General features: G+C 50.8%; 1 protein-coding gene across 1 annotated transcript; it reads left to right on the top strand.

Annotated features, from left to right (window-relative positions):
- The first annotated feature begins 1,026 nt into the window (after window positions 1-1,026).
- On the top strand, window positions 1,027-7,335 carry LOC128132708 (uncharacterized). Its single transcript, XM_052769612.1, has 2 exons — window positions 1,027-1,820; window positions 7,113-7,335. Exons 1-2 carry the CDS (start codon window positions 1,058-1,060, stop codon window positions 7,148-7,150), a joined length of 801 nt encoding a protein of 266 aa, XP_052625572.1. The 5' UTR covers window positions 1,027-1,057; the 3' UTR covers window positions 7,151-7,335.
- The last annotated feature ends 4,939 nt before the right edge of the window (window positions 7,336-12,274 follow it).

Genomic DNA, 12,274 nt, shown 5'->3' with positions numbered 1-12,274 from the left:
GTTATGCCTGATAGTATGAGCTTAGCATCCTATGTTAAGTGTCGTTTCTTGTTCTAAGAACAGTTTTGGCTTGAGTCTGTTTTTCCTTATCCGAATGCTGCTTGCTTCGTGCTTGGTGGGATTCTGAGTAATGGGAGTGAGCCACTAGGTAAACACGTCACACCACAGGTAATCAGGGTTGAATAATCCCAAAGTGTTGGAACTGGCCCTATTGCGCAGCTCTTGTTTGAGTCCAACCGTTGTAGGGACGGATCTTTTACTTGAAGGATTATCTAATCCTCATTACATGTGATGGTGTTTAGGTAGTGGCCAACTGGCATTATGAGGAGACCTACAGCAGCTGAGGACCAGTTGTGTTGAACTTGAGTTCTCCCTAGGGCAAGCCTAGGGTGAGAATATCGGAGAGTAGCAGTAGTAGAGGGGAGTTGGTGGAGTCGAGGAATTCCTCGGAGAAGGTACGGATAGATGTGGAAGGTAGTATGGGCCCGTACTACTGAAAGCAGAGGATCCGTACCCGAGCCGAAGAAGGCCAAGACGAGACCAAGGAACCTGTAAGTAGTTGAGATCCCTCAGAAAGTAGCAGTACCACTAATGATTATTATTGATGTTTTGCAGAATGGTGGTACTTCGACCGAGACCGACAGATGGCGGGTCAGGAGAGGGGTCAGGTTCGGGATCTGGCACCGAGCCGATTGAGGAGAGGCTACGTGAGTTCATCACGTCGGAGATCACTAGGGGCATCCTTGAGTCGACCCCCATCATCTTTGGGTCGATCAAGGAAGGGATCGTGGAGATGATGGAGGATCGCCTACGGGCATTCAGGAGCGACTTGGCCTCTAGCCAGTCAGGATCTCGCACACTGTCCTTCAAGGACTTCAGGAGCAGTGGTGCGCCGGATTTCCATGGGGTGAAGGACCCCATTGTCGCCAGGCGGTGGATTGCGGATATCGAATCCGCCCAGTTGATCAGCTTCTGCCCCGAGGGGTCGAAGGTGAGGTACACAGCAGGGTGTTTACGGGGCCGGGCCCGAGATTGGTGGGAGTCAGTGGGTGACTCGATGGGAGCCTCGGCTATCGAGGCAATGACCTGGTCGGACTTTGTGGCTAGGTTCAGGGCAGAGTTTGCACCAGCGGTCGAGCTTCAGCAGCTGGCCAGGGAGTTCTTAGACATGAGGCAGACGACAGAGACCGTGGCGGAGATCACCGCCAAGTTTCGGGAGAGGGCTTTATTGGTGCCCCAGTATGCAGGTGACGAGGATATGAGGAGGACTCGTTACCACGATATGCTACGAGCTGACATTCGGGAGCATGTTAGTTTTTCGGCTTGCCCTACCCTGGACTCCATGATTGCTAGGGCTAGGGAGAGAGAGATAGATTTGGAGCACATCCGGAAACGGAAACTTGAGGATGGTCAGTCATCGGGGGCTTCGGGGAAGAAGCCCAAGGGATCAGATGGGAGGCCGAAAGGCCAGTCGGGACCAAGCCGCTGCAGGAGGTGCGGCAGGCCGCACGAGGGGGCGTGCAGGATGGGATCGTCAGGCTGCTACAAGTGCGGCAAGTTTGGGCATATCAGCAGGGATTGCACTGCTCCTGCGACCGTTATTCAGACATCGGAGTTGCTGTGTTTCCACTGCAACCAGAGGGGCCACAAGAAGGCCAATTGCCCCATGTTGACAACTTCAGCGCCAGTAAAGGCGCCAGCTCCAGCGACCCTGCGGATCACGGATGGCCGTCAGGGCAAGGCAGAGGCTCCAGTGGTGAGGAGTCGGGCATTCCAGTTGACTGCCGAGGAGGCACGCGCCGCGCCCGATGTGGTGACGGGTATAATTCCTTCCTTCTATCTTTTATTTTACGTTGTTATGATATTGATATGTGCTCTGTGTGTATACATGTGTATTAGGATCGTTCCATGTGAACGGCATCCCGGTTCAGGTATTGTTCGACTCGGGTGCATCCCGATCGTTCGTTTCTCTTGCTCTTAGCAAGAGATTTCATGAGACTTCAGGCGAGTTAGATTGCCCGTTAGAGGTAGAGATTGCCGATGATCGATCGGTGCGAGCATCGACGGTGTTTCGAGATTGTGTCCTGCGACTGTTTGAGGAGTGTTACCTGGTAGACTTGGTTCCCATTCCATTGCGTGGGAACAAGGTGATTATTGGCATGGATTGGTTGAGCCCTAATGGGGCAGTGATAGATTGCGCACAGCAGCTAGTGCGAGTCAAGACCCCAAGCGGGGGAGAGTTAGTGATTCATGGAGAGCGGCCGCAGTGTGGACCCACTGTATGTTCAGCAGCGAGGGCTAGGCGCTACCTTCAGCAGGGATGCGCGGGCTATGTCGCGTACGTGATGGACACCCGGGAGGCGGGTAAGGCGACCGTGAGTGAGGTCCCGGTGGTTCGAGATTTTACTGATGTTTTTCCGGAGGAACTACCTGGGATACCTCCAGAGCGACAGGTGGAGTTCAGGATTGACCTCGTTCCCGGTGCGGCTCCGATAGCCAAAGCACCGTATCGGTTGGCTCCTCCCGAGATGCAGGAGTTGTCTACGCAGCTGCAGGAGCTGCTGGACAAGGGATTTATTCGGCCGAGCAGTTCGCCCTGGGGAGCCCCTATTCTGTTTGTGAAGAAGAAGGATGGGTCGCATCGGATGTGTATAGATTATCGGGAGCTGAACAAGGTAACGGTGAAGAACCGTTACCCGCTTCCGAGGATTGATGACCTCTTTGACCAGCTTCAGGGCGCATCTTGGTTCTCCAAGATTGATTTGCGTTCGGGTTATCATCAGATGAGGGTCAGGGAGGAGGATATGCAGAAGACCGCGTTTCGGACGCGCTATGGCCATTACGAGTTTGTGGTGATGCCGTTTGGGCTCACCAATGCTCCTGCCGCGTTCATGGACCTCATGAACCGTGTATGCAGACCGATGCTGGACCGGTCTGTGATAGTCTTTATCGATGATATCTTGGTTTATTCCAAGACCCGGGAGGAACATGAGGAGCATTTGAGAGAGGTGTTAGAGACCCTGAGGAGGGAGAGCTTGTATGCCAAGTTCTCCAAGTGTGAGTTTTGGTTGCGCGAGGTACAATTTCTGGGGCACCTCGTCAACCAGAACGGGATTCTGGTCGATCCGGCCAAGGTCGAGGCCGTGATGAGATGGGAGGTTCCGAAGTCCCCATCTGAGATTCGGAGCTTCCTAGGATTGGCAGGCTACTATCGGAGATTTATCCAGGATTTCTCCAAGATAGTCGTGCCCCTGACGCGGCTGACGAAGAAAGCCGTGGTCTTTCGGTGGGGACCCGAGCAGCAGGCTGCATTTGAGACGCTGAGGCAGAGATTGTGTGAAGCGCCGATCTTAGCCCTGCCAGAGGGCGTAGAGGATTTCGTGGTTTATTGCGATGCGTCCATTTCTGGGTTGGGCGCGGTGCTGATGCAAAGGGGGCATGTCATTGCTTACGCTTCGAGACAGCTCAAGCCTCACGAGGCGAACTACCCGACGCACGATTTGGAGTTGGGGGCGGTGGTATTTGCCCTCAAGATTTGGCGACATTACCTCTATGGGGTTCGGTGTACCATCTACACGGACCACAAGAGCTTGAGGTACCTTATGGACCAGCCGAATCTGAACATGAGGCAGCGTCGGTGGCTGGATATGGTGAAGGATTATGATTGCGAGATCCTTTACCACCCGGGAAAGGCCAATGTGGTGGCCGATGCGCTTAGCCGCAAGACGGCGCCGATCAGGGACGCCTGTTTGAGGATGACTGTGGTGACACCCCTGTTGGAGCAGATTCGGGAAGCTCAACAGGAGGCTATCAAGGAGGAGCATCGGAAGAGCGAGCGCGTAGTAGGTCAGGTTTCCTCCTTCGATTATGATAGCCGAGGGTTATTGACACTACACCATAGGGTGTGGGTGCCGTATCACGGGGGCGTGCGCCAGATTTTGATGGAGGAGGCGCACAAGTCCCGATTCTCTATTCATCCCGGGGCGACGAAGATGTATAGGGATCTTCGTCTAGACTATTGGTGGCCCTGCATGAAGCGGGATGTGGCATGGTACGTCGAGCGGTGCTTGACCTGCCGGAAGGTCAAGGCCGAACATCAGAGGCCGCATGACAAGATGCAGCCGTTGGACATTCCACTGTGGAAGTGGGAAGATATCACGATGGATTTTATCACAAAGCTTCCCAGGACCGCGCGTGGAGTGGATTCGATTTGGGTCATCGTGGATAGATTGACCAAGAGTGCTCACTTTATTCCGATTCCGGAGAGCATATCGGCCGAGAAATTGGCCGACATCTATATCAGGGAGATTGTGGCACGGCATGGGGTGCCAGTATCGGTGATCTCGGATAGGGATGTGCGTTTTACTTCCAGGTTTTGGAAGAGATTCCATGACGAGTTGGGCACTCGTCTGCATTTCAGCACCGCCTTTCACCCGCAGACAGATGGACAGAGTGAGCGGACCATCCAGACTTTGGAGGACATGTTGCGGGCGTGTGTTCTGGATTTCGGTGGTAGCTGGGATACCTATCTTCCTTTGGCTGAGTTCTCCTACAACAACAGCTATCACGCGAGTATCGACCGCCCTCCCTTCGAGATGTTGTACGGACGGAGGTGTAGGACCCCGATATGCTGGGGTGAGGTTGGCCAGAGAGTTATGGGAAGCACCGAAGTGGTGCTCAAGACGACTGAGAGGATACAGCAGGTCCGGAGCAGGCTTCAGACTGCTCAGAGTCGACAGAAAAGTTATGCCGACAAGCGTCGATCCGATTTAGAGTTCCAGGTCGGGGATATGGTCCTCCTGAAGGTGTCGCCGTGGAAAGGCGTCATCCGATTCAGGAAGCGGGGCAAGTTGGGCCCGCGATTCATCGGACCGTTCAGGGTCTTAGCCCGGGTGGGCAGGGTAGCGTATAGGCTGGATCTGCCAGCCGAGCTTAGCCAGATCCACAGCACTTTCCATGTTTCGCAGTTGCGGAAGTGCCTAGTGGACGATTCTGCAGTAGTACCTTTGGAGGATATTCAGGTTGATGACAGCCTGAACTACATCGAGCGCCCAGTCGCGATCCTCGACAGGAAGTCGAAGGATTTAAGGAACAAGAAGGTGGAGCTAGTGAAGGTGCAATGGCAGCACCGCAAGGGTTCAGAGTGGACTTGGGAGCCGGTAGACGAGATGATGGAGCACTACCCCGAGCTGTTTCAGGATCAGGCAGCAGACTTCGAGGACGAAGTCTAAAATAAGTGGGGGAGATTTGTAGCACCTGGTTTCCGGTATGTGAATTTTATTTGAGCATTGCCCTAATTTAGCCTTAGACTCGGCGAGTCACAGGGTCCGACTCGCCGAGTAGGGACGAGACTCAGGACGCGTTTTAAGTAGGCGACTCGACGAGTCCATATCCTGGACTCGGCGAGTCACCGCTGCGGGATGAAACCCTAAGTTTCAATGGTTTGCACCCTATTTAAACTCTCATTCCGCCCCAACTCGTCCCCATTCACCCCCAGAACTGCCCCTACATCGTTTTCCCTTGTTTTCTTGAGAGTTTGAGGTGTTCTTGGTGTGTTCTTGAAGGTTTTGAAGAGTTAGAGGAGTAGATCAAGAAGAGGAGAAGGAGATCAGCCATCCTTGTGTCATTTCAACATTTCCTTTGAGGTATAACCCGTTTTCCCCTTGATTCTATGCTTAAAACTTCATTTGGGTCCTTCTTGGTCAATTCCCCAAGTTTGCATGTCCATTATATGTTGTAATAAGGCGTTTGGCCTTTGGATCTATGTAAGATTGAGCTCCAGGAGCTCAGATCTGTTAGCTTTTTGGCCTCATGAGGATTGTTAGCCCTAGATCTACCATTTTGAGACATTTTGAGCCTTATAATCCATATTGGTGAATATCCACACGTAAAGTTGGAAACTTTACGTGTGATTCGTGTCCTAGAAGTCCAGATCTATGAATGGCATGGTCTGGAACCGAGCAAATCGGTATATTTAAGGAGTGCATGGCGACGACTCGGCGAGTCGCATAGGTGACTCGGCGAGTCTGGTCGCGAGTCACCGATTTGGTCCCTTCTTCATGTGTCGAGTTGAGCCTTGAGTCACAGGGGGTGACTCGGTGAGTTGGGAACTGAACTCACCCATGTTAGGACTCGGCGAGTCAACGCCCTGACTCGGCGAGTCCAAGGCAATCTTCTTAGCTCAAGAACAGACTCGGCGAGTTGTTCATACAACTCGGCGAGTCTTAGCATTAAGTGTTCATCGGATGAAGATGAACTCGACGAGTTGTTCATACAACTCGGCGAGTAGGATGAAGGTGTTGAATGGCAGTTAGAAGGTGAACTCGTCGAGTCATAGCCCGACTCGACGAGCAGAACCAGGGACCCAGGACATTGGTTTGCTAGGGACTCGGCGAGTGGTGATCCACTCGGCGAGTCGGGTCAACTGAAAGTTGACTCCAGCTTTGGCTTAGAGTTAATCCAGGGGTAAAATGGTCATTTTACCTAAAGGACAGTTAGCAGTGTTTGATTGAGTATGTCGTGGAAATTGCAGCCGGAGGACTCCCGGAGCAGCAGCAGTCAGTTAGTTCCCGATCTGTTCAGCAGCTACTTTGAGGTGAGTTACCTTCCAGTAGCGGTGGGTCTAAGGCCACAATGCCGACCCACCAGTAGGAGTTGTATGATAGATGATTGTCTTTGTGATATCATCTAAGTTCGCTAGTACCTGACATGTTATATGTTAGCGTGATATGCTGTATGTGATAGTAGTAGAGTTTGGTTGTTCGGACCGAAGGGTAGTCAGACACCCCAGATACGTCTGACAGTATGTGACGATATGTATGCATGTTGGCTTGTTATGTTATATGTGATCGTAGTAGTAGGGGTGAAATAGTCCCCGAGGATCGGTTGTTAGGACCGATGGGTAGTCAGCACCCCAGAATGGCTTGACACGGGTAAGACGGCACCCCAGAATGGCCGTATGGGTAGGTCGGCACCCCAGAATGGCCGTACCGGGTAGTCAGGCACCCCAGAATAGCCTGGCAGTATATATATATGTTATGTGTTTGTATGGTATGCGGTACGTTGGGGGAACTCACTAAGCTTTGTGCTTACGTTTACAGTTTTGTTTTCAGGTACCTCTGCATCGAAGGGGAAGGAGCCGGCGCGGTAGCGGCACGTCATACACACACTCTTCGGTTTCCGCATTTATGAGATTTACTGGGATTGTACTCTGATATTTGATGGGATGTACGGTTTGGCTTTTGAGAACATGGTTGCAATGTGTTATGGTGTGAACAAACAATGTTTCTTTTTATTTAGACAATGTTTTTATTTATTAATATTTTCTAAAGTAATATCAAAAAAAAAATTTTGGGTCGTTACAGGAGGATCCTTGGAGGGAGAAGTGTAGCACCTGGTTCTTGGTACGTATTATGTTATTAAATCTTTAATTATTTTGCAATTTTGGTCTTGGACTCGGCGAGTAGAAGGACCAACTCGCCGAGTAGAAGCGGTATGAGGCGCGGAGTTTAAGTCATGGACTCGCCGAGTCGGGTCCCAGACTCGGCGAGTAGCTGCTGTTTGGACTAAAACCCTAATCCAGGGGTTTGCGCCCTATTTAAACAACCTTATGCAGCCTCCATTCCCCCTTTATGCTCCCAAACACTTCTCATCGAAAACCTAGCCGTTTGTGCTTTGTTGAGGCCATTTTTGGTGTTCTTGTGTGATAGTAAAGCTTGGAAGGAAGAAAGGAGCTTGGAACTTGAGTGGGGGACAGTAGATCCAGGGAGTTTGCTTCATCTTCAGCAACTTCAAGGTATAATGCCCCTGTCTTGACTCATCTATGTGTTTATTCATCTTTAGCTTGGGATTTCTTTGGATTGCTAAGTCATATTTCGATATTGGGAGTGTGGGGTGGGTTTTGACTTCAGATCTGGGCCTTAAGAGGGGTTTCACGGCATAAAGGTGCCAACTTTAGGGCCATGAAAGCCCCATGCACATTGTAGGACACTTTATGTGGATTTTTGAGCTAAAAACCCCATGCATGTGCATCAAGTTTGGAACTTTACGTATGAAGTGGACATTAGGAGGCCAGATCTATGGTTTTGGTGTGTTAGATCTCATTTAAATCAACTGTATGGAATTGGTCAAGACCGGACTCGGCGAGTGCATTCTTGGACTCGGCGAGTGCATTCTTGGACTTGGCGAGTCCAATGCAGTCTCCTTAGAACTCGACGAGTTATTCATCAACTCGGCGGGTTGAGGACAGATCTAGTTCATCAGATGAAGGCCAACGCGACGAGTTGTTCATCAACTCAACGAGTCGGATGAGTTTTCATGGGTCATTCGGATGAGAGAAGAACTCGTCGAGTTGACGACCCAACTCGACAAGTAGGGTCGCGGATGAGGACGAGTAGAGAGTGAGGGACTCGGCGAGTTGTTGTCCCAACTCGGTGAGTCGGGTCAACTGGAAGTTGACTTTGACTTTGACTTGACTTGGTTGGGGGTAAAATGGTCATTTTACCCTAAGAGTATAGAAATCAGTTTCTAACTGAGTGTTTGTGGGGTTTGTATCCAGAGGATTTCCAGAGCAGCAGCGGACGGAGGTTTCCCGCACTGATTATCAGCAGCTACCTGTACGAGGTGAGTTACCTTCCAGTAGGGTGGGTCTAAGGCCACAATGTCGGACCACCAATGAGGAGTATTTAGAAGATGATTGTCTTTGTGATAATTGTTTTGGTCAGGTATGTGTTTGGTTATGAGTTACATCTGTATGATATTTTACGTGCATGATAGGGGTAGTTTCCCTGATAGTGGTCCTTAGGACCAAGGGGTAGGTCAGTACCCAGATATGTCTGACTGTATGCTTATATCTTGTTATTGTATACTAGTGGTAAGGGGTGGAATAGTCCCCAGTTACCGGTTGAAAGATACCGATGATGATTACCGGTTGAAAGATACCGATGACGATTACCGGTTGAAAGATACCGATGATGATTACTGGTTGAAAGATACCGATGGTATTGCATGGTATGTGGTATGTTGGGGGAACTCACTAAGCTTTGTGCTTACGGTTTCAGTTTTCCGTTTTAGGTACCTCTTCGTCTAAGGGGAAAGAGTCGGCGGCGTAGCATGGCATCACACACACATACACATCGGATTTTCCGCATGGCGTTTTCGGGGATTGTACTCTGATATGACATTTGTTTATGTTGTGGGTTTCAAACATGATACTTGATTTCATGAGATGACGTGTTTATACAATATTTTCTAGTGAATGTTTTATGAGTTAATTAATTAAAAATGAAATTTTTGGACTTGAATTTTGGGACGTTACAAGTTGGTATCAGAGCCCTAGTTTGAGGGATTCGGACACACCCTCGGGGGTGTCTAGACTCAAACTGAGGGACTAAAAGACTTTTACAAGGAAAATGGTTTTCTAAAATCTAAATGGAAGAATTTTAAAAAAGACGAAGTCTGTGATGCATGTGACCGTCCAGGCTCAAGTGAGTTTTCCCCAAGATACCCATACTTGCTATGTTATGTTATATGGTTTTGATTCAGAAAATTGCATGCTAGAATAGGACTAAGGATCTAGGAGGATGCCTTGTGTGGCTGATATATGATTTTGTGAATTGCATGCTAGTTAGGGCTAAGGATCTAGGAGGATGCCTTATATGCCTGTTGTATGAGTTGTATGCTAGGACTGTTTAGTCAGGAGTAGGATGGCGTGTATAGGTTATGCCTGATTTGGTTACTCGATGCACGAATCTTGCTTGCTTTGTGCTATGGGGGTTCTGGATATTTCCAACTAACTAAGGAGCGGATATGTAACAGTACCTGCAAGTTAGCTAGGGGGAAGTAGTATGGGGTCCTAGCGCAGTTGATGGCGGAAGGTAGGTCGGAGAGCGCCCTAGGGAAGCCTAGGATGAGGTCAGTGGAAAGGGTATCGGAAAAAGGGACTTGGTGAAGTCGAAGCAATCCTTGAGGAAAGTACAGGTAGATGTGGAAGGTAGTATGGGCCCGTACTACTGAAAGCAGAGGACCCGTACTTGAATCAAGGAGGGCCTAGATGAAACCGGGAACCTTGGAGAGTGTGTTAGATCTCTCGGGTATATGTATGATCCTGACATTTATGCTTGTATTTTCAGCATGGTGACCACATGACATGGGCAGGAGGTTCCGGATCAGGATCGTGTGAGGGATCCGAGCAGGTTGATGATGGGCTGTGCGAGTTCATCGCGTCTGAGATCACGAGAGGCATCCTTGAGTCGACCCCTATCATTTTTGGGTCGATCAAGGAAGGGATTGTTGAGCTGATGGAGGATCGCCTCCGAGCATTCAGGAGTGATATGGCATCTAGCCAGGTTGGTACGTGCACACTATCCTTTAAGGACTTTCGAGGGAGTGGTGCGTCAGATTTCCATGGGGTGAAAGACCCCATTGCCGCTAGGAGATGGATCGCAGACATTGAGTCTGCGCAGCTGACGAGCTTCTGCCCGGAGGGGTCGAAGGTGAGATATGCAGCAGGATGCTTGTGAGACAGGGCTAGATTTTGGTGGGAGTCTGTTGGTGACTCAATGGGAGCCTCGGCTGTTGAGGCTATGACATGGTCAGACTTTGTGACCAAATTCAGGGCGGAGTTTACGCCAGCTGTGGAGGTTCAGCGGCTGGCCAGGAAGTTCTTGGATATGAGGCAGACTATGTAGACTGTGGCGGAGATCACCGCCAGTTCCGGGAGAGGACAGTGCTGGTGCCCCAGTATGTGGCAGATGAGGATATGAGGAGGACCCGCTACCACGACATGCTGCGAGATGACATTCGGGAGCATGTTAGTTTTTCAGCTTGCCCTACCTTGGATTCCATGATTGCCAGGGCTAGGGAGAGGGAGATTGATCTGGAGCACGTCCAGAAGAGGAAGGCAGTGGGGCTTCGGGGAAGAAGCCCAAGGGATCTGATGGTAGGCCGAAAGGCCAGGCAGGACGGAACCGCTATGAGAAACGCGGTCGGTCACACGAGCGAGCTTGTCGCACTGGGCTGGGTTTGGGCTGCTATAAGTGTGGCAAGGTGGGGCATTTTGGTAGGGATTGTACTGCCCCGCCCCTACTGTACAGATGACAGACCTGATATGCTTCCATTGCAATCAGAGGGCCCACAAAAGGGCCAATTTCCCGAGATTGACAACAGTGCCAGCAGCGGCACCGGTCTCAGCGACAACGCGGGTTACAGATGGCCGGAAGGTCAAGGTAGAGGCTCCAGTGGTGCGGAGCCGAGCATTTCAGCTGACAGCCGAGGAGGCACGCGCTGCACCTGATGTGGTGATGGGTATGATTCTTTTCCCTCTGATTTGTTTTTATGATGTTTATGTTATTGATGTGTGCTCTGTTTAGGACCGTTCCATGTGAACGGCATCCAGGTTCAGGTGTTGTTTGATTCGGTCGCTACCCGATCGTATGTTTCTCTTGCGCTCAGCAAGAGATTTTCCGAGTCTTCGGGCATGTTGGATTGCCCTCTAGAGGTAGAGATTGCAGACGACCGATCGGTGCGAGCATCGACGGTATTCCGAGATTGTGTGCCGAGATTATTCGAGGAGCGCTACCTGGTGGATCTGGTTCCCATACCTTTGCGAGGGAACAAGGTTATTATTGGTATGGATTGGATAAGCCCCAATAGGGTAGTGATTGACTGCGCGTAGAAGTTTGTGCGAATCAGGACCCCAAGTGGGGGAGAGCTGGTGATTCAGGGCGAGAGGCCACAACGAGGACCAACTTTATGTTCGACAGCAAGAGCTAGACGTTACCTGCAACAAGGTTGCGCAGGTCATGTTGCGTATGTTATGGATACCCGGGAAACGGGTAGGGCGATAGTGGGCGATGTGCCCGTAGTACGAGAGTTCGCGGATGTATTCCCCGAGGAGTTGCCTGGGATACCTCCGGAGCGACAGGTGGAGTTCAGGATCAACCTAGTCCCTGGTGCGGCTCCGATAGCCAAGGCACCGTATCGGTTGGCTCCTCCCGAGATGCAGGAGTTGTCTACACAGCTGCAGGAGCTGTTAGACAAGGGTTTCATTAGCTTGAGCAATTCCCCCTGGGGAGCCCCGATTCTGTTTGTGAAGAAGAAGGACGGGTCGCATCGGATGTGTATAGATTATCGGGAGCTGAATAAGGTAACGGTGAAGAACCGCTACCCACTCCCGAGGATTGATGACCTCTTTGACCAGCTACAGGGAGCATCTTGGTTCTCCAAGATTGGTTTGCGTTCAGGGTATCATCAGATGAGGTTCAGAAAGGAGGAT

This window comes from Lactuca sativa, chromosome 3, assembly GCF_002870075.4.
Source record: "Lactuca sativa cultivar Salinas chromosome 3, Lsat_Salinas_v11, whole genome shotgun sequence".
NCBI lineage: Eukaryota > Viridiplantae > Streptophyta > Magnoliopsida > Asterales > Asteraceae > Lactuca > Lactuca sativa.
The sequence above is the reverse complement of the archived record's forward strand: the minus strand, read 5'-3'. Positions and strand labels throughout refer to the sequence as shown.

Bases quoted from the DNA above. Each gene is read 5' to 3' on its own strand.
- LOC128132708 (XM_052769612.1), top strand. From the start codon at position 1,058: ATGGGAGCCTCGGCTATCGAGGCAATGACCTGGTCGGACTTTGTGGCT. The intron at 1,821-7,112 runs GTATAATTCCTT...TTTTGTTTTCAG, and splicing joins CGCGCCCGATGTGGTGACGG to GTACCTCTGCATCGAAGGGG.